Genomic DNA, 22431 nt, shown 5'->3' with positions numbered 1-22431 from the left:
GCAATCATCTAAGTAGGCATTTCATATGATTTTATAGCTCTTTTTTCTGAATGTCTATACATACTATTATGTTATTCGATTAAACTGTAACCCAACTGCGAAAAAGCCTATTTAGCCTAAATAATTTTATTTACAAGTACTTAAGTACATTTGATATCTTTAACCTTTACGAAATTTTAAGCTTTCATTTATAAAACGTATTTAAGTTACATTTCACAAAGAAACGACTTCACTTGTTACACATAACAGCAGCAATGCGTCCTTTTTACGTATATTTAGCGAGATTTGACTCGGTTTCAAAATGTACTCGTGTAGTATTACAGTTATTGTATGAGTCTTGACTCTTGACTCTTGGGTGACCTGATGTTTGATTCAATATTGAGTTATAGCTTAGAGATACTTAGCTGAATTTATAATTTATTACTAGTTGACCCGGTAAACGTTGTTTTGCCATATAAATATTTTTTAATAATGTGAATTACCCTCATTACTTAGGGGTATGAACAATATATGTTGGCCGATTCTCAGACCTACTCAATATGCTCACAAAATTTCATGAGAATCGGTCAAGCCGTTTCGGAGGAATACGGGAACGAACATTGTGTGTGTGTCTTATATATTAGATTTTCTTATAGTATTATTAAAAAGTTCAACAATTATTATTGTATTTTAACGTTCAAACGCAAGCACTACGGTGCTACGCGGTACCACGTAGCAGAGCTACGGCGTTGCTACGAAGTGTAGAGGTGCTACGTAATTCGTAGCGCCACATGGATTCAGTTTTCTTTGCTGCCTGTAGACATCAGCTACAGAAGTATAATAGTCTTTTAATGGAGCGTGTCGTGTGTTCGTCCAAATCGCCTTAACCGATTCTGATGAAAACTTTGGTGGTGGCCGATTCTCAGCCCAACCTGAGTACGTCTGAGAATCGGCCAACATTTATTTTTCATACCTATGTTAAGGGTGGTCCACTCCATTTTTGTCATTAAAATTTGCTTAAAGTGTAAAACGCTGAATTAAACACGTAATAATGAAGTATTATTTTTGTATAATGATACACTTAATAACTTTCTTGTATATATCGTGTTTATTTTGTTGTAAAAATAAACGTGACTTGCATTGTACTGCTGAGCGCTATGCGGTGGTATCATTTACTGTATACAGGGTGTAACAAAAATAAGTGATAATACTTTAGGGTGTGTACGCGTTCCTTGTATAGAGTTCACTGTGAAAGTAGCAGCGCTGAAAGACCAACATTGTTTTTACTTTTGTATGGGGAAACTCGTGACGCTCGGACCCTTGCCCATACAAAAGTGAAAAAATTTTTTCGTCTTTCAGAGCTGCTACTTTCACAGTGAACTCTCTACAAGGAACACGCACACACCCTAAAGTATTATCACTTATTTTTGTTACACACTGTATAATAAGCTGTAATCGATTAAGTGGTAGTTTCATGTTACGATACAATTACACCATAATAATATGATCATTCTCTACTTGATAATTACCAGGTTAGTAATGAGTAGATCTTAAATCTTCAACAATGATAAATCGACAATTAATATTTTTGGGAATAACAGAACATAGTTTTACGCAGCTAAGATCAAGCACAGGTATATCACATTCCTCTAAGATATTATAGGAATATCGTTTTCGCCAAGGTTCGGTGATGACTGATTGCGTTTAATATCCTAAGTTTAAAGTTTCGAGCGCTTCAAAGCTTAAAAATATTTAAGTATTGCGATAAGCTTTTCTATTTTTAAAGTATATACTCAATAATATAGTTATGTTTATGATGTTGATACTAGATGTTGCTCGCAACTTTGTTAACACAATTTTTTTTAATGAAATAAGGGGTCAAAGGAGCAAACGGGTCACCTGATGGAAAGCAACTTCCGTCGCCCATGGACACTCGCAGCATCAGAAAAGCTGCAGGTGCGTTGCCGGTCTTTTAAGAGAGAATAGGGTAATAGGCGAGTTTAGGGAAGGGAAGGGAATAGGGGAGGGTAGGGAAGGAATTAGGGTAGAGGATTGGGCCTCCGGTAAACTCACTCACTCGGCGAAACACAGCGCAAGCGCTGTTTCACGCCGGTTTTCTGTGAGAACGTGGTATTTCTCCGGTCGAACCGGCCCATTCGTGCCGAAGCATGGCTCTCCCACGTCTAAAATTTCGTAAGACTTTACGTTTTATCGCGTTCGACTATAATGGTATCCCCATAATACCTAATTTTATCAAAGAGCTTCAGTGATTTAAGGGACAATAGATGGACTGACAAAATTTTTCAGGAATATCGAAGAAATTTCATACCATAATGTTAAATTATGGTATGGAATTTTTTCTAAATTTTTTAGCATTTTTACTATAAAACAATTACTATCTAATCGGTAATGACACACGTTGCCGCACCGCGTTTCTAGTTTCTAAACCATTAAGATATATTTAGGAAATTGACGCGCAGACAAACCTAAAATGTTTCGCAGTGCAGGCAGGCTAGATTTCCAGAGAGTGTCAGGTACATTTTGGGAACAATTTCGCATCTGAACCCGGGATATTTTGTATCAATAGCTGAAAGTTAACTCTTGAACGTCACAGACTCACAGTGCGACAATCATGACGTGTATATTAAACTATATTGAAATACGAAATTATTTATTTTTTTCTAAAAAAAGTTATACTAAACTTAGTTTTTACTTATTTAAATTATAACAAATTTTTCGAGGCTACTGGAATTTGGGAATTTGGGATACACCTTATCAAATCTGTTACATTTTTTTTATGAAATAAGGGGTCAAACGAGCAAACGGGTCACCTGATGGAAAGCAACTTCCGTCGCCCATGGACACTCGCAGCATCAGAAGAGCTGTAGGTGCGTTGCCGGCCTTTTAAGAGGGAATGGATAATAGGGAAGGGTTTGCTGCGGTCGTATATCACGCATTTCCCGTAGTCCCACCTTCAGGAGCAGGAACACCGTTGGGGTTTTAGTGGGTAGTCCCGGGTGCGTCTTCCGTCCGCCCCAGGGAGTCCCACATACCTCGGTGGTCCTCCCCAGGCCCCGAGGATGCGTAAAAGCATTCCCCCAACGAAAAAAAAAAAAAAAAAAAAAAAAAAGGTATAGGAAGGGAAGGGAAGGGAATAGGGGAGGGTAGGGAAGGAAATGGGGTAGGGGATTGGGCCTCCGGTAAACTCACTCGGCGAAACACAGCGCAAGCGCTGTTTCACGCCGGTTTTCTGTGAGAACGTGGTATTTCTCCGGTCGAGCCGGCCCATTCGTGTCGAAGCATGACTCTCCCACGTTTGGTCAAATAAGATGCCTCTGTGCCAGATTTTCCTCTGTGTTCAAACACCCAGAAAACAAAACTGGCTAGAATATACAAAAAAAAATAAAACATAGGAACACAGCTCAGGCCTTGCTTTAATTCTTAATACTTAAATCGGTTAAGTTTTGGAGCAGGAATCAGCGGACAACGAATCGAAGTTTTACTGTTCTTTTATTAGAACTTTTGTCGTGTTGTCTCTATCGCGCTCTGCGGTGGGAGACTTGAGATTGGTGAGACAGCAATACATTTTCAAATATCTATTTTCAATTTCTCTCGCCCCTGGTGTATCCTACGACTAGAGATCGCCCAATGGTCGAAATTCGACCTTACTTGCAACGACATTAGGACTACTACCTATATTTTGTAAAAAATATTGACTTCATCTTAGTTTTTTTCAATTCTTGTCTCTGGGACTCAGCTGATCTCAGACTGGCCGTTGAAGTATTATCTAATAGTAATATCTAAAATTAAATAAAAAAGAAACAATAATCCATTTTCAATTTGTCAACTTGTTGTCAGCAGACTTCAACCATAAATAAAAGAGTATAATTCGTATGTACGAGTATAGGCTTGTCCGTTCCGTTTAATCTCCGCTGTTCGAAAATAAATCTCCGCCAGCCCTTGTGCCTCAATGTCCCAAAGCGGGGTCCCCGCAAGAGCAAGTGCTGCATCACCAGCTATTGTGCGATAGCCACGGATCATTCGCAACGCCATTACCCGCTGGACACTCTTTAAAAGCGCTTTGTTCTGGGCGCTTAGGCCTTCCGACCATACGGGAGCTCCATACAGGGCCATGGATCGTAAGACCCCCGTGTAAAGCTGCCGACAACTGGACCCTGGTCCGCCGAGGTTGGGCAGGAGGCTACCGAGAGCCGCTGCCGTTCTCTTCAATCTCGGTGCCAGCCGACGAAAGTGCTCGGCAAACGTCCATCTCGAGTCTAGGAGGAGACCCAAGTATTTTAATTCCTTCCCGACCTGGACGCTCACGTCGCCGATTCGGACTGTAGCGTTCGTGGAAAATCTCCGGCGGGGGCCAAGAAAGAGAATAGCCTCTGTCTTCTCTAACGCTACTCTCAGCCCTTGGACTATGAGTCATACCTGCCGAAAGGCTCATTATAGAAGTACGGCTGCTGCAGGAATGTTTTATAGAATATTAACTATTTACTTACACAAAATATATTAAAAACAAAAAAAACAAAACGGCCCTCTTTATGAAATTCGAGAAAAAATGGATTTGCATTTTTTTGCAAAAGAAAAATAAATAGTTAAAAAACTCATTAAATGACGGCGCGTAGTTGTACAGTTCGACAAGGCTTTCAAATATCAATATGACAATGATGTCAATGGGCGCTGCTGGTAAAGGAGAACTGTCAAAAATGACTTTTTTGTATGATAGAAGCGTTAGTTCCTTTTCTCGCACCGTTCATATACAGCCTTGTCGAACTGTATGTTGAATGGTTAAGTCATTCTTCTAAAATGTACGAATTACTAAAATTAAAAATAAATGATGTAAGTAATGAATAATTATTATGCTTGTTTCTGTATCTACAGGATAAAACAAAAGTGATAATTCTTTTTTTGATATAAAATAAGGGGGCAAACGAGCAAACGGGTCACCTGATGGAAAGCAACTACCGTCGCCCATGGACACTCGCAACATTAGAAGGGCTGCAGGTGCGTTGCCGGCCTTTTAAGAGGAATACGCTCTCTTCTTGAAGGTTTGCAGGTCGTATAGGTCCGGAAATACTGCTGGTGACAGTTTGTTCCAGAGTTTTATAGTGCGCGACAGAAAGTTACGCGAGAAACGCACGGTGGAAGCCTGCCACTCATCAAGGTGATGAGGATGGAATAATTTCGCGTGGGACGATGGCGAAAAGTTGCAGGTGGTATGATTCCGAACAATTCCTTAGAGCACACCCCGTGATACAACCGATAGAGGATGCAGAGGGAAGCTACATCTCGGCGTAATTCCAAGGGGTCCAAGCTGTTTGAAACACTATGGCAGTCAACAATTCGAGCGGCCCTTCGTTGGATACGATCCAGAGGGAGCAGTTGGTATTTTGGCGCTCCTGCCCAGAGATGAGAACAATATTCCATATTATGTTGCCGAAACTGCTTCTTTTTTTTTAAACGGGCTTTGGCCCACCACACATTCCCACCACTGTATCTCCTGTGTCGCCGGGATCGACAGCGGTATCCAACCACGAAAACCCTTTGATATGATCTCAGGGAGCCCGAGGGACATGCTAAAACTGTCTTGAGACCCGCAACGAAATTAATCAGAAGAAAATAGGAGGAGTAGGAAGATGAACCTGCGCCTTGTAGAGGTGTATGCGTTGGCCCGGACTGAAGTACTGTCTATCTCTGTTGAGAACACCAAGCTTATTCGAGGCTAACTTGGCCTTACCCTCTAGATGATGTTGGAACTGGACTTCGCTCGATATGCTAACGCCAAGTCTTTCAATGCTAGGGGAGATGGTTAAAGATGTGCCCTCAAAACGAGGATGTACGACCATTGGTGACTTTTTAGCGGTCGGCAGACTTGTATCTTGGCGGGGTTGAATTGGACTAAGTTACGTCTACCCTATTCAGAGACTTTCTCCAATGAATTCTCTATATTTTTAGACACATGTTCGTTTCGACTCTCAATGACATTTAGCCGAGAAATATTGGAGGAGCCGGTATATACTCGTACAGCATCACCTGTACTATCATCCGCATAGCAATGAATGCCGTTGGTCTGTAACATGTCATTGATATGCAGTATGAATAAGGTAGGCGATAGCACACAGCCCTGAGGGACACCAGCATCAACAGACTGAGTTTTCGAGCATTCGCCGTCAACTACGACCTTTATGCTTCTGTCTGCTAAGAAACTTTTTGTGATTTGCATGGCCAAGCGCCCTGGCGTAAAGAGTTTCCCCATACAAAAACGAAAAAAAAATGTTCTCTTTCAGCGCTACTACTTTTACAGTAAACTTAATACACGGGACTCATACACAGTACATACACTAAAGTATTATCACTTAGTTTTGTTATACCTTGTATACTAATATTATGAAGCTGAAGTGTTCGTGTGTTTGAAAGTGCTAATCCCAGGAACTGCTTGTTCGATTTGAAAATTTTTTTTTTTGGATAGCCCATTTATCGAGGAAGGCTTTAAGCTAATAAATAATACAGTTTTTTTGTATTTTACTGAGTATTCATGTTATGATTGAATTTACTTTTAGTTGAAAATACGAACTTAAAATGCCTAATATCTCGGCTCCGACATAGTTTAGCTATAGGGCAATTCCATATGTGACTGACTCTACAGCCCAAAACGTGACCGACACTACACTCACTTTGTGCAGGTAAAAGTCGGTAGTTTTACATTAAACTTTAAAATTTATGTATCTCAGCACGTACAGTACGAACTCTAAAAGTATATAAAAGCTAATCAGTTATTATTTAATTCATTAAAATGCTTTTTTTGAACTTAAACGTCACAAAAACGAAATCACTAATAATTAGTCAAGAAATAACTCAACACGAAATTCTCAAAAACTATTAACATAATAACCCAAAAGGCAGCGATAGGCAGACTTTCGTAATTTTTTTAAGCTAAAAATTTTCCATTATATGAGCCCTATAGAGGTAAGAACGACCAGACACTATGGAGTTTCGGTCGCTATTACTTTAGAAGGTTTCCAGTTCTGTAGGTCTATCTTACGTTCAACAAAGTTTAAAAATCAATAATTTTATCTTATTTTCTTGCGATATCTGTAATAATCTCATGTCCTACTGCCAGATTTTTGTGACAATTGCTTCCCATTTCCAGACATCGCAAAATTTTGGATTTTATTTGACTTTGAGGTGGTCTGGCAGGTTCTTAAAATAATAATTTAGCTTTCTGCTTCTCTCTCTGCTTTCTATAGCTGTTTTCGCCATCTATTAGCAAAAATAACAAACAAAACGCTACTTTTGAGCATGATCGACTCCATAATGTGACCGACACTACAAAAATATTTTTTAGAGTTTAGGTGTTATAAAAAAGATGGCAAATTTTTAATGCCGGTATCATTTGAGTAACGCCGTCACGTAGAAAAGTTTCTAATTTTGTTGATGTAAAAGTAATTTTACCGTAGTTATAGACAAAAGTAATGATTTTTATGTGACCGACACTACAACTCGACACTGCGATCTTACAAGCCTTATCTTTATAAAAATGAATTTTCTCGAATCTCAAAAGCTATATCGGTATTTAATTGTTTGAACAATCAGTGTGTAACAAAATGTGAGAAGAATTTAAAGTACATAACGTGAAAACTAAGTCAGAACTTCATCACACAAAACCACACTCAGCCGATCTGACGACATCATCTCATAAATGGCAGCTTTGCTAGAAAAGTAATGCTTAGAAATTGTTGCTTCTATAAAATCTTAATAGTGCCATAATGTTGTGACTATAATTAAGTATTTTTAATACCAAAATCAGGTATTTATTTTTTAGTTTATGGTAGACTTTTACATGGAACTGCCCTATATGTCCCCCATAATAAAGTTTACTCCCCTTGATATGTTCTTTCATAATATGCTGGTTTGGTGAGTGGCCGCGAGATTTGAAAATTACGCCAATATTACCCAAACCCCATTTAAAATAATATTAGCTCGATGCACTCCTTCAGGCTTCACCATATAAACTATTACTGTGCGAAATTTCATGCACCTACGTTTCCCCATTTTTCGTAAAAAGGGTTTTTTTTTTTTTTTTTTTTATAAAATTGTGGCCGTCTATGGACTGTTCGTCCATATCCTTTTTTTGTTATTTTATTATTTAGATTTTTCGCACCAAGGATAATTGAAATAATATTATGAATTTTAATTAATTGTGGTCCATCACGCCATGGACACTTTTTTTTGTTTTTTTTTTACATATATATAAATAATATAATATATATATGTGTATATATATACTTAATAGAATAGACTATTATAAATTATACATATAATAAATAAATATATATTTATTGTTTTATAAATTACATAATAATAATATTAATGTTTTGAACGGTGAGGTCCCAGTCGGTGTGGCGGCCAGTAGATCCGACATTTTCCGATTTTCTTAGATTTTATGCTGCTCCACCCTTTGCCTTTAGATGTTGTGACATTGGCTTGGTGGAGAGGGGTCACTCAAGCTGGGTGGAGTTTCTAGGGTGTTAAAGAGATATCGTTCTGTGTCGAATCTACCCGCCATGTGGCTTAGGACTTTATCGTTCCTGTCTTTTATAGCCATTTTTATGTTATAATCTTTTATGTGTTCGGTTGACACCTCCGTGGCTCTTTTTATGAAGTTTGCCACAGCGTCTCCATCAGTGTCAGTGTAATAGACACAGGTGTTAGTGTGCCGGGATATAGCTACAACTGCATGAGGAACGCTGTCATGGATTGCCAGCTTTCGGGACTTGGTCTGTATGATGAATACCGAGGGACTCGTTAATCCCTGAGCTTCATGAATTGTGAGGACGCGAGAGTCCGTTCCCGATCCATAGCCTGTATTAGTGAGGGCTGCTTTCTCCTCTTGTGTGTGGACAAGATACAGGGTATTTAGATCGGTTTTAGGTATTCTCGCTCCTGTATACTTCATTAGCTTTAGGGACCGCACAATTTCCTTCGATGAATAGATGTTACTATAATAACATCTATTCATCGAAGGAAATTGTGCTTAAGGCGTATGCCACATCCATAGGGCTCCTGTGTGTGCAAGACAACTCCTGGGTGATGCTGGTTACCAGGTTAGGACGAGTGTAATTAAGTTTAAAGAGGTTTTCATTTTTAAATGAGGATAACATCGTTGGCGCCTGTTAACTGATTCGCCATGACGATTGAGCCGAAATGGTTCATGAGGGCCTCATCAACTATCAACTTTTTGTAGGTTCCTTTTGTCCCATTTACCAGCAAAGAGGCCATGGTACGAACTTTATCTTTAACTTTGTTGCCAGTTCGTAGCGATAGCCTTTGCTTTAGATCCTCGGCTGCTTCGATTGTCGTTGTTATTATAACGTCTGTTTCCTCATTGAAGTTATTAATGATCCAAGTTGTCTTCCCACATCCAGGAACCCCATTGACCCACGAGTAGTTGATAGGTTTCGCGAATATGTCCCAGTCCATGCTGGATTCGGGGTCCCCAGATAGGACTTCTGCCATTTCTAGTATCCTGTCTTCCAGCATTATTCTGGTACATTCCGCTATTACCACTATTGGATCCTCAGATTTTGTGATAAATTTGAGTGTTCCCGTGCGTTTTGTCTCATCCTCGTCCAGAACCACGAATCCGCAGTCGGCACTTAATGCCGCCATATACTGCCCTGTCATCGCCCCGGCAATTATTGTGGAGGTGACATTGTCGTATATGGCAGCTTTTGCATCTTCGAGTCTCACTTCTAACAGCTTTTGATTTTTCCGCTGATAGGCCTGCATGATCTTATTGCAGGTCAAGAGCTTTATGGTCTTATTTGCTCTTATTATCGCCTGGAATTCGAGGAAGGCATTTATTGTATGATCTTCGGGGTTCTGGGCCAGTCTGAGTTTTGGCGGGAGCACTTGCCCGAGATCGGCCCTATATCTTTTGTTTTTATTTGCCGGTGTTTGTGTAGATGGTTCCCTCAAAAAGCCTTCATTGCTAAAGCCTGCCGATTTGTTTGTGACGTAGCCTTGATCCGAGAAAGGGTGTTTTTATCCTCGATCATGTACGATGAAGTACCTTTTTGATGGAGCCCACAAACGCTTTTAATTTGGCCATTGAGTTTAGAGACTTCTTAATTTCATTTTTATCTCTCTCTGTCTCATCCTCTTTTTTTGTTCTCCCGTGATGCTTAGAGTCGTTCACTTGCGGAGGATGAGTTCGCCTTATTGCTGGGTTGGGACGCTGCTGGCTGATCATCAGGATTCTTTTTGAGGAAGCCCTCGTAAAAAGGGTTACAAAATTTTTCTCTCACGTATTAATATATAGATTACATAATGTAAATATCGTTCGGTATCCTACATTATTTTATGTTTGTTTAGCATTATACAAAATGTTCAGGACTTCTTAGATAACGATAATAATAATAAATCCTTCATCATAAAATCCTAAAAGTTATGAATTTGGTTGTACTAAACAACAAGGATAATATTATACTTACCCTAATAAATTTAATATAAACACTTTCATATAACATACCCACATTGATAATTAATAAAAGGGTGGGATTAAAATATTTACTTTCAATATGAATCTATTTATATACGCGAGCGAAAAACTTTGGATCCTTTTTGACGAAAAATGCGGAAACGTAGGTGATTAAAATTTTGCACAGTTATAGTTTATATGGTGAAGGAGTGCATCGAGCTAATATTATTTTGAAATTATGCTTTTATCATACATTTTTTAACAAATGAAACATCACACACACTACAACACACATACTAGGAAATTTTGATTGACAAGCCTATACATACGAATTGTACTCTTATTTATGGTCGAAGTCTGTTGTCAAATTGAAAATAGATTTAGTTTTTTTTTATTGAATCTTAAATACTATTAGACAATTATTATTACACGGCCAGTCTGTCATCAATTTGACTTTATTTATCTGAGACGTAGTCTGAGACTGTCGCAGGAATTATGTCTAAAAAATAATAAAGTCAATATCTTGACATAGAACATCATAAGCGTTGAAATTTGAAACTCATAATTTAATTTTTTATTTGAGGTTGAATTTCGACCACTTGGCGATCTCTTGTATACATTAATTTTTAAAATCTATTTACCTAACTACTTTATTAATTCACGGAAAAATGAATTGAACAATATTTTAGTAAAATAAAAGTACAAAAAGATTATATTTGGCAAACTGAGTTTCTTCAAAGATTACTATTTTGGTGTTAATGACATCATAATATGCTATACGAACGAGTATTGCGGCAGTAAAGTGTACTAAAAGAACGACTACGGTTAACATCTTCTGAAATGAAGAGTATTGTTCTCTGAAAATGATTCGTTTCGTCCAGTAGTCAGTGCAGGTATTGTGATAGGTTTGTGCAGGTTTATCGAGCGGGGATTCCCCGTCCGGCAGGAGTCAGCGCCTGAGATATTTCGGTGACGTACCCGAGGGATTTACCTTTTTTATAGCACTGCTCCGACGGTCTGAAACCCTTTGTTTTAGTGAATAGAAACACAATTCAACGTATTTCGCCACTATACGTCCGAAGTTTCACCACTTTGCAAAAACAAGGCTTTATAGTTCGTTTTATTTAATTTCGACGTAAATGTTGGCAAAGCTACTTATTTAAATCTGTAGCATATACTATGCCACAGATTCAAGTGACACATTGACAGTGCAATTTTAAATACAAACGCATATTTATAACCATGCCATACATGCTACGGTTTACCGGAGTGTTCCACCTGTGCAGGTATGCCTGCGCAGATAGACCGGAATGTGTGTGGGAATAGACCTGTGAAGTTTTTTAGGCCTGTACAGGCGACCGGCGCAAAATAAAAAAATCAATTCTTTCGAGTGACACTTGCGCAGGCATACCTGCACAGGTGACCTCTCCGGTAGACCGTAGCGTGTATAGCTTACATATGCTTTTTTATGAAGTAAGGGGGCAAACGAGCAAACGGGTCACCTGATGGAAAGCAACTTCCGTCGCCCATGGACACTCGCAGCATCAGAAGAGCTGCAGGTGCGTTGCCGGCCTTTTAAGAGGGAATAGGGTAATAGGGGAGAGTAGGGATGGGAAGGGAAGGGAATAGGGAGGGTAGGGAAGGGAATAGGGTAGGGGATTGGGCCTCCGGTAAACTCACTCACTCAGCGAAACACAGCGCAAGCGCGGTTTCACGCCGGTTTTCTGTGAGAATGTGGTATTTCTCCGGTCGAGCCGGCCCATTCGTGCCGAAGCATGGCTCTCCCACGTAGCTTTTGTTAAGATTTAGAATTGAAACGTAATTGTTTAGCTACTGGTGCGTACAAAATTCTTACATCAGTACATGAGCTGATGGAGACTTAACTTAGCTTCAAGGTGATTATTCTTATCAATAGGAATCATTACAGCTGCACCGACACGTTAATTAATTTATTAATTATGTACAGGCTTAACTTCGCTAATTAATTTTAACAACCAAACTGCGTTTAAAATGTGAAAATATAAAACCTTATTCTTTATTGTAATTAATGAAATTCAATTCTTAACATTTATTCAAATAAAGCCCTAAGCTCCATCGTTATTATTTACAAAATATTTGAATCAGTCAACAAGCTTCTCAGATTACCCAATTACAAATGGAAAACGTAATGTTTGAGATAAAAACAATTTTTAAAAATCATGATTTATAAAAAGGCTATTATATAGTTTTATTCCGACTATAAGAAATAAAAGTTGTAATAAAATGAGTCGACGTCGTATCGATCGTAAAATAGTCGATAAATAGTAGAATAGACGTCGTAATAATCGTAGTTGCAGTTGATAAGAGTGCGATGTAGAACTATTAAAGTATCGGTTCGAAATACCTTGGTCGAAAGCAAGTTCAAATTGTATCCGACGTCTCCGTTTATGCAATATCTTCAATATACAATGTACATCCTGTGTTTTGGATATTCAATATATTCTCCAAGCAAAACTCAGTCTCCAGTTAATATCAAAACAATCGAATTCTCACGCAGACACAAACTGTCTAGACTTTCTAGATGTCGAAATATCCAAATCGGAAGGACTCGTATTCGTAGCCGGAGTCATACAAGTTGACTATTTACTTTAATGTATTGCTTCGTAACGTTTTCTTATATTTTTTTTAACATAAGCATGTCTTTAGTAAGTTAGGCGACGTATATTATGAGATTGTCGCTTATAGTGTGATTGTTTTCAGACGAGCCCGGCTTCAGCGGCCCCATAGAGAACGTGACGGCCCCCCTGGCGCGGGAGGCGGTGCTGGCCTGCGCCGTCCACAACCTCTCCTCATACAAGGTAGGTGTTGGTTGTGGTAACTATATCGCGGGCTTCAAGCCAGAAGGGCGTATAAAAATAGTAGTTTTTTTAAAGACAACTGAAATTTGCATGTGTCTATGAAAGTTTCCTTAATCCGTGAAAATATGATCTTCTGTATTTTAACTATTCGAACTCACAATTTTGCACTTACATCAATTTTCTTCTTAAAAAAAACGACTTTTTATACGCCCTTCTAGCTTGAAGGCCGCGATATAGTTTTAGTATTATTTTTAATCCTGCATGAATATGTTGCGTGGCCGTAAACCGCATTAGGGTTGATTCAGACCGCAACGCGACGCGTAGATGCATTTCTAAGTTAGTATGGATTTGACAGATTCGCAAGACGTCTCACGCTGACGACATCTGTCAAATCCATACAAATTTAGGGCGCCTCGCCTCGTCACGTTGCGGTCTGAATTGACCCTTAGGCATAACTACACTGCAGAGGAGCGACGCGACACGTCACGAGTGATGTTATTCAAACGCTTGAATTACTTAAAAATGTTTATTTAACGAAATCTTAACTCTATTTTATAATATTATAGATTACTGTTAAATTTCGCACAGAGTTACAGTGAGCGGGCAAGAGGTGGCTATCAACTGCCTTGTGTGGGCCTAACTATTGCTTATAAACTATGGAGGGGTATGGGGCGCGGGGCGACGAGTCCGGCGTCTGCGACGGCTGGTGCGGGCGGCGACGACAATGACGCTGTGTTTACATTGGTGTCGCATTGCTCTGGTCCCAGGAACAGCGGACGTTGGTTTCGGCGATAATTAAGCCACGGATGTTTATAGGTGGTGTTGAGTTCATTCTATGAAGAGAGCTATGTGGGCCTCTTTGTTACTGTAACATAACTTACGGCCAAATATTTTATCGTATGAAATCGTATTAGCCAAGACGCCCTAAGCAGCGATATGCGAGACGAAACAAGTACTATGGACTGTGAAGTGCCGCGTCGCTCTGCTGCAGCGTAGTATTGCCTAGTGCGGTCTCGCCTCGCACACAAAATCTTTTTAGGTCTGAAGTTTCTTCACTTGTTGTTTTAGGAGTAAGATTTTATGGAATAAGAAAGATTATAGTATACAGAAATATAGCTAAACAAGTTCCGCAATGTCCTCCGTAACCGAGTCCTTCGGTTACGTATTGCCTTTCTCTTTTAAGAAACTTGAATGATATAAAAATATAATTATTTAAAACAGAGACAAGTGACTGTAATTTAGAAATAAAACATATTAAATAGATAGTTAACGATCGATATACACTGCAATAAATTGCAAGTAAATGTATTAGAAAATTCATTTGTAAAAGTAGGAAGTAGGAACAGAAACTATATTGTTCGTACAAGATAACCTTTTGGTACAAGAACATCTCTGTCCGTGCAACTTCATTAAACTATTTTATAGTTTCCATTTCAAAAGTTTTATACTTCTTTTACAAGTAATTCTATCCCTATCTTAGTTTTACGGAGCTCCACAAACCTACAGTTGAATTCGTTTGCTAATATTGCTATATTTATGCTAGGACTAGGTAAAGGTAAAACGAATAAAATATTATTTGTCACAATTTACAATACTTATGTTGTTTTTTTTTCTAAGGTTCACCACTGCCTGATAAAGTGCCGGATAGGCTATTCATAACGTTTTTGACAGATTATCTATACTCTATCTGTCAAGTTAAGCGGTGGATAGCCTATCCGGCCCGCCATAATAAAAAGGAGAATCCTATCCGGCACTTATCAGGAAGTGGTGAAACAGGCCCTTAAATACGTAACATACTAATATGCTACTAATACAAGCAACTGCATAGATTTTAAGTATAATTACAAGTAAAAAGGTGCACATTGGTTTTAATAATTCTCGTATTATGTAATAAACTTATCGACTGGAAATGGTTTGGACGAAATTAAATGTTGAATTACGACGACAACTTTGCTTCGTTTGCTCAGAATTTTCGGAGGGTTGCAGTATAGCATTAAGCCAAAAAACCAATCAGAATTCGTTATCTAACTTACGTTGATTAGCGACATTGTTTGATACGCAAATAAAAATGAACGCCAACATTCTATATTCTTTTTAGTTATGTCCGACTTTTTAGTTATGTAGTTTTCATTCATGAATTTGATAGCACCGGATAAATTGTAAAAATCAACTCCCGATGTACAGGGAGTTGTTGACTTTGGAATAAATGTTAAATCGTGTTAACGCGAACTGTGATGAGGTGCGCGCCAACCAAAATATTTAATTAATGGCAATTCCATTTGAAGCTGAATATTAGCTATTTCGTGTAAATATCATTTTATGATAGATGCAATATGAAAAACCGTTTATTCTCGAATTTAAATAAATGTTTTTTGTCTGGCTGTGATTTTGTTGGAAATTTTATTCAAAACAGTTTTTTAATTATAAAAATGCTTCAATCATAATAAGTACTCGGATAAAATAATTGAAACTGACAAAAGTATTTTACAAGCTCATACCGTGTACTTAATTATGTACTATCGGCAAAGTGGCCGCTGACCAGGCATACGATGAAAATCGCACCGCTGAGAACTCATTCTCAGTTCATCTAGGTTGCATTTGTAACTTCACTTCTTTTGTGCTTAAATATTGAATGGTGTTTTTTTTGTGCTTAACTATGTACTTGTATTAGTGTTATGAAAAGTATAATATCGAAGTTTATTTGTCTGAGGATTTTCACCAAAGTCCAATTTGCCCAAGGCCTTCTTTGGCAATTACTGCTTGTGGATCAATTTGTCTCATTCGCACCAAACTTTCGGATGCACGTTTTACCAATTTACACATTGATATTAATAATATGTTACTTTGTTACCAATGGCTTTGGTAATTGGTTATTTCCAGATTTAGACATAACGTTCAATCGAAGAAGACAATAATAATTTATTAACTCTAGTAGAGGCATCGCGGCTGATTTGGTTAGTTTCAAAAAAAGGTTTGAACGGAATTGAGTGTTGCAAATTGCAACTTATTAGGGTCAATTCAGACCGCAACGCGACGCGTAGGTAAATGCATTTCTAATCTGTGGATTTGACAGATATATGTAAGACGTCATGCTCCCCAAATCTGTCAATTCAGTACAAATTTAGAAATGCATCTACGCGTCGCGTTGTTAAACAAGTTAAATGTGCGTTATTTCGAATAAGTTGAGCGAACTTACTTTAAGGCGGGAGCTTTAGTTGTATTCAGTGGCGTATACCATGTAGGCCGTAGAAAATTCTGACGGTAGTTTTAGATTATTCGTTTGTAATCTAGGCTTGGTATAGGGTATATTAGTCAGTACTGAAGATGCGACCCGGTCTCAAGACGCGGTTCGGCTCTGTGATTGGTCCAAATTTTGACAGCCAACCAATCACAGAGCCTGAACCGTATCTTAAGACCGAGATGCATCTTGAGTACTGACTATTTATACCAGCCTTAAAGTCTTAAGTCTTAATTTATTTAAACGTAGTAAACACTCAACCGAATAATATGCTACATATCATTAAATTCAGTGTTGCTAAGGTAAAACACGCGATTATTGGCACTACAGAAAGTCCTGTTATTGACACTTATTGTATTTCAATCTCTGGAACGAACTGTGGCCAGCAGTATTTTCCTGACCAATACGACCTGCAAACCTTTAAGAAGAGAACGTATTGCCTCTTAAAAGGCCGGCCACGCACCTGTAGATCTTCCAAGGTTATGACTTATGAGTGTCCATGGGCGACAGCAGTTGCTTTCCATCAAGTGACCCGTTTGCACGTTTGCCCCCTTATTTTGTACAAAAAAAATGTTGAAACACTCAACCGAATAATATGCTACAGGGCAGTTCCATGTAAAAGTCTACCATAAACTAAAAAATAAAATACCCGATTTTGGTATTAAAAATACTTAAATATAGTCCAACATTATGGCACTATTAAAATTTTATAGAAGCAACAATTTCTAAGCATTACTTTTCTAGCAAAGCTGTCATTTGTGAGATGATGTCGTGAACTCGGCTGAGTGTGGTTTTGTGTGATGAAGTTCTGACTTAGTTTTCACGTTATGTATTTTAAATTCTTGTCATATTTTGTTACACACTGATTGTTCAAACAAATAAATACATATATAAATACATAAATAGATATAGCTTTTGAGATTCGAGAAAATTCATTTTTATAAAGATATAATAGGCTTGTAAGATCACAGAGTCGAGTTGTAGTGTCGGTTACATAAAAATCATTACTTTTGTCTATAACTACAGTAACATTACTTTTACATCAACAAAATTAGAAACTTTCCTACGTGATGGCGTTACTCAAATGATACCGGTATTAAAAACTTGTCATCTTTTTTTATAACACCTAAACTCTAAAAAATATTTTTGTAGTGTCGGTCACATTATGGAGTTGATCTCGCCCAAAAGTAGCGTTTTGTTTGTTATTTTTGCTGATAGATGGCGAAAACAGATATAGAAAGCAGAGAAAGAAGCAGAAAGCTAAATTATTATTTTAAGAACCTGCCAGACCACCTGAAACTCAAATAAAATCCAAAATTTTGCGATGTCTGGAAATTGGAAGCAATTGTCACAAAAATCTGGGATATGAGATTATTACAGATATCGCAAGAAAATAAGATAAATTATTGATTTTTAAACTTTATTGAACGTAAGATAGACCTGCAGAACTGGAAACCTTCTAAAGTAATAGTGACCGAAACTCCATAGTGTCTGGTCGTTTTTACCTCTATAGGACTCATATAATGGAAAATTTTCAGCTTAAAAAAATGACGAACGTCTGCCTATTGCTGCCTCTTGGGTTATTATGTTAATAGTTTTTGAGAAGATTTCGTGTTGAGTTATTTTTTGACTAATGTAATGCAGTGCAATCGTTTATTACCACAGAATCCACAAAATGTAAATTAGAAATGGTTACAAAACATACAATTATCGTTAAGATCCAAGTTCCGATCCCTCACAGTCCGTCGCCTAGCAACCGTCACCCGACTGTGTTGCCTACTCTCGCTACACTAATTATTAGTGATTTCGTTTTTGTGACTTTTAAGTTCAAAGAAAGCAATTTAATGAATTAACTAATTACTTATTAGCTTTTATATACTTTAAGAGTTCGTACTGTACGTGCTGAGATACATAAATTTTAAAGTTTAATGTAAAACTACCGACTTTTACCTGCACAAAGTGAGTATTGAGGGGAAAACACGCGTTACTGGCACTACAGAAACTCCTATTTATTATTATTGACACTCATAGCAAATGAAAATCCATGGAGCTAATAGTGGGATGACTGCCAACATTGGGACTCCTATATTTTGTCTTGTCCTCAGGTGGCGTGGCTGCGGGTGGACACGCAGACGATCCTCACCATCCACACGCACGTGATATCCCGCAGCCGGCGCGTCGGCGTCACGCACACGGACCACCGCGTGTGGTTCCTCCACATCCGCGAGCTGAGAGAGACCGACCGCGGCTGGTACATGTGTCAGATCAACACCGACCCCATGAAGAGCCAGCTCGGCTACCTCGATATTGTCGGTAAGTTTTGAAAATAGAAAAAGTATTTTTCAAACAGAGAACACTTTTTAATGAAACATTTGATTTGGTAATAAATAAAAAATATACTTTTCAAATAGAGAATACTTTTTAATTAAAAGTTTGAAGATTAGTATTGCTCTACCGCTTATATTGCAATCATTGAATAGGTTGATACTTTGATGTTTTATGCTAATAAATAATTCAAAAACTATTATACTGGGTATAACCTTAGTATAACAAAATTTTGCAGTACTAGATACTTGTATTATAAACTTTATTATGTGATACCCTAATTAAACCACAATGTTATAGAAAAAAGTAGTACAGAAGCTATTGTACTCTTTAAGCGGTTCGAAACTAAACATCATTTAATATTAACACGTCGTTTCGCCGGCGCCGGTAAATTAGTTTATAAAAACCGCCAAGTGAAAATGAATCTCAATTATGCAAAGGTATTTTATGATACTCGAGAAAAGTTGGCAGTCAAAAAGTGCAATAAAAAACTAATTAATAATAAAATGTGCTACCTAAATGCAAAAAGATTTTACTGCCTGCACCAGCGCCGAAGTCGGATTATAATTCTTGGAAATTTAAAGATGATCTTCTGAATTCCTACTTATTGGAATTATAATGGAGTTACAGGAATCCCACGACGATGATCTTCAGATAGAGATATTAATAATATTATTTTCGATGTTGTCCCTTTGCTACAAAGCATTTACAAAAAAATCTGGAACTACCCATAGAAGTTTTAAGGTATAATATCGATTGTCACAGTTCCGCCCGATATATTGGACCGCGGGACGAGTATGGACCAGACGGTGCGGGAGGGTGCTTCAGTGAGTTTGACATGCGTGGCGACGGGCTCACCTCATCCGCAGATTACGTGGCGCCGGGAACACTCCCAGCCCATTACCATATCGGACGGCGTACAGGGTAAGTTACTTTTTTTTAAAGGAATACTCTGTAAGTATATACTCTGTAAGGAGTAATAAGGTCTTACAGAGTATTCCTTTAATATTACAAATTACGGCCCGGCTGTGTTATCGCATACCAGCCAAGTCTACACCTGAAGAGATTTAAAAAAAAATCTCTTTACTTTCTCTTTACAACTGTAGAGAGAAACAAACATAATAAATGCATAATATTTATATGGAAAAAATTAAGTTTTTTTGTTTGTTCAAAATCTGAAAGTAAAAAGTAAGTTGAAGTAAACTGCTAAAAGACCTCGTTGGAGGAGGTCACAACACTGCGCACGGTGTAAGCACAGCAATGTAGATCTTTACATTGCGACGCCTCCGCGCCGCTGCGCTGCTATAACGCCTGGCATTTAAGATTTTAGGCAATACCGTATGCGTGTCTCTAGTAATTGACTTTATTATCTTTCTTGTTGATGAGGCTAACAAAAAATAGAATTTTTTTATTGCCTTCGACAAAATTGGGATTTGGTCGAAGGCAATAGAATGGAAATGTTTTATACAGTATTTGTTATGTAGAGATTACTGGAATGAGAATTGCTACTTTAATTAACAAAGTACAAACCCTGTAAATATTTATTTATAAACGTCAATAGTATTTTAAATAAATAACATTTAATAATGATGACTCATCTGTAACGGACTTTTTAATCCAACCGACCTAAAAACATATCCGATTTACGAACATAACCTTAAGTTTTTCCAATTCGATTTAAAATGAAATAAATCGCTATGCAATCAGAAACCGATACATTCAATAAGTCGAAGCGAGAACCAATTTGGAATACAATTTGCAATCGTCGGCGTCGTCGCCGCAATCGGCGGTGTGCAACTAATCAATTTATAAACAAGCCCACTAACATTTCGGTGTACTAAACCTGATGGAGTAGACAAACCCCCCAACTACTCTACACGCTATAACAGTTCTGAACTATGTAGCAATTTCAAATAACCAATAACATTAAAAGTGTGGCGGATAACATTGAGTGAGAGCCGGGACACAAAAACACGATACGACGTCGTGTCGTACCACGACGCAACGTCGTTTCACGATGCGACGTCTTGTCGTGGGAATCCACGACGAGCATCGTAAAAAACTACGACGCGACGTCGTAACGTGCCACCATACACGGCACGACGTCGCGTCGTAGAAACTCACGTGCAAATTCAAAGATGAGTTTCTAAGACGTGGCGTCGCGTCGTAGAAACTCATCTTTGAAGATGAGTTTCTACGTCACGATGTCGCGTCGTTGTTTTTTACGATGCTCGTCGTGGATTCCCACTACACGACGTCGCATCGTGAAACGTGGTACGACAGGAGGTCGTATCGTGTTTATGTGTCCCGGCTCTAACATAAAATATGGGACATTTTTTTTTGTTTTGAAAAAAAAGTGTATTACGTAATATATTTTAATAAAAAAAAATATCGGTTTTACACTTGCGCGTGAACAGCAACGAATAGTCGTTACAAATTCTTCGTCATGAACCAAAATACTTCCAAGGCTTGACGAACACTGCAAAATCCTTCAACCTTGCTGCTGCGATTCGCGAAGTTTGCGGACTATACTTACTCATTTTTTTTTCTATGGACGCTTCACACCACGTCAGACTGGCCCCGTGCTAAGTACCCGAAGGACTTGTTTTACAACTTACAAGTACCAGACAACGGAAATATATTTAATACTTTTATACTATACATAATATATTTAAGATTTTTATCATATTATACACATATTTAATAGACATCCATGCCCAGGAACTTTGAAAACTTTTTGTTACCTCGGCGGGATTCGGACCCGCGACTCCCGGCTTGAGCTACCAACAAGCCACCAACTGAGTCACAGAGGTCGTCGATTATTATTCTTACCTTTGAGTAGGTGATGGATGAGTGTGTTTTTATAATAAGTTGTTTTGCAGTGTCATCGTACGAGGGTCCAGTGCTGAACATCAGCCGCGTGGTGCGAGCACACGCGGGCGCGTACCTGTGCATCGCCTCCAATGGCATTCCGCCCACCGTTAGCAAGCGGATCATGCTTACTGTGGAGTGTGAGTTATCTCACTTATTATCATGTTAACTTTGTGCTCAACAGTTTCGTATTATAGAAAGCAATTGAGAAAGTGCAGTTAATGTTAATATTCAAAAGGTTAATATTGGGTGTATATTGCGAGGCGTTGTTAATGTGTATATTTAGTAATTTCAGTATGAAACAATAATAGTTGGGAACATATTATTAATATAATACTACCATCTTCGCCATGTATTTTGAGGTCAAAATAATAATATTTTTTTATATACGATGCCTCGAACTAAGAGAAACTTATTTCGTGCCTTTTCTTGATATTTCTGATTATGTTTCTATCAACCTACGCCATTATTTAAAACTGTAATTCATAAAACAATCTCAACAGTTCCACCGTCAATAATCATAAGAAACCAGTTGGTGGGGGCGCCGCTGGGCTCGGACCTGGTGCTGGAGTGCGAGGTGGAGGCCTACCCCAAGCCCGTCAGCTACTGGAGCAGGGACAGCGGGGAAATTGTACCTGTTGGTGAGTGATTCAACGTGCGATTTGAGTATGTCACTTGATAAATTCATTCAC

The 22431-nt window shown here is 38.2% G+C and overlaps 1 protein-coding gene across 2 annotated transcripts in view; it reads left to right on the top strand.

The window, feature by feature from the left end:
- The window catches only part of LOC121727241 (lachesin-like), a 45018-nt gene that overhangs the window by 17375 nt on the left and 5212 nt on the right, over positions 1-22431 (top strand). For both annotated transcript variants that reach the window (XR_006035635.1, XM_042114960.1), the window contains exons 2-6: positions 13208-13305; positions 18649-18856; positions 19634-19792; positions 21751-21879; positions 22243-22380. Coding sequence is in view for 1 of the 2 variants with exons in the window: in XM_042114960.1 (XP_041970894.1) it covers positions 13208-13305; positions 18649-18856; positions 19634-19792; positions 21751-21879; positions 22243-22380 (732 nt within the window). In the remaining variant the exon portion in view is untranslated. The remainder of the gene's footprint in view (positions 1-13207; positions 13306-18648; positions 18857-19633; positions 19793-21750; positions 21880-22242; positions 22381-22431) is intronic.

Source organism: Aricia agestis, chromosome 5, assembly GCF_905147365.1.
Source record: "Aricia agestis chromosome 5, ilAriAges1.1, whole genome shotgun sequence".
NCBI lineage: Eukaryota > Metazoa > Arthropoda > Insecta > Lepidoptera > Lycaenidae > Aricia > Aricia agestis.
This window is presented reverse-complemented; position numbering and strand designations above follow the sequence as displayed.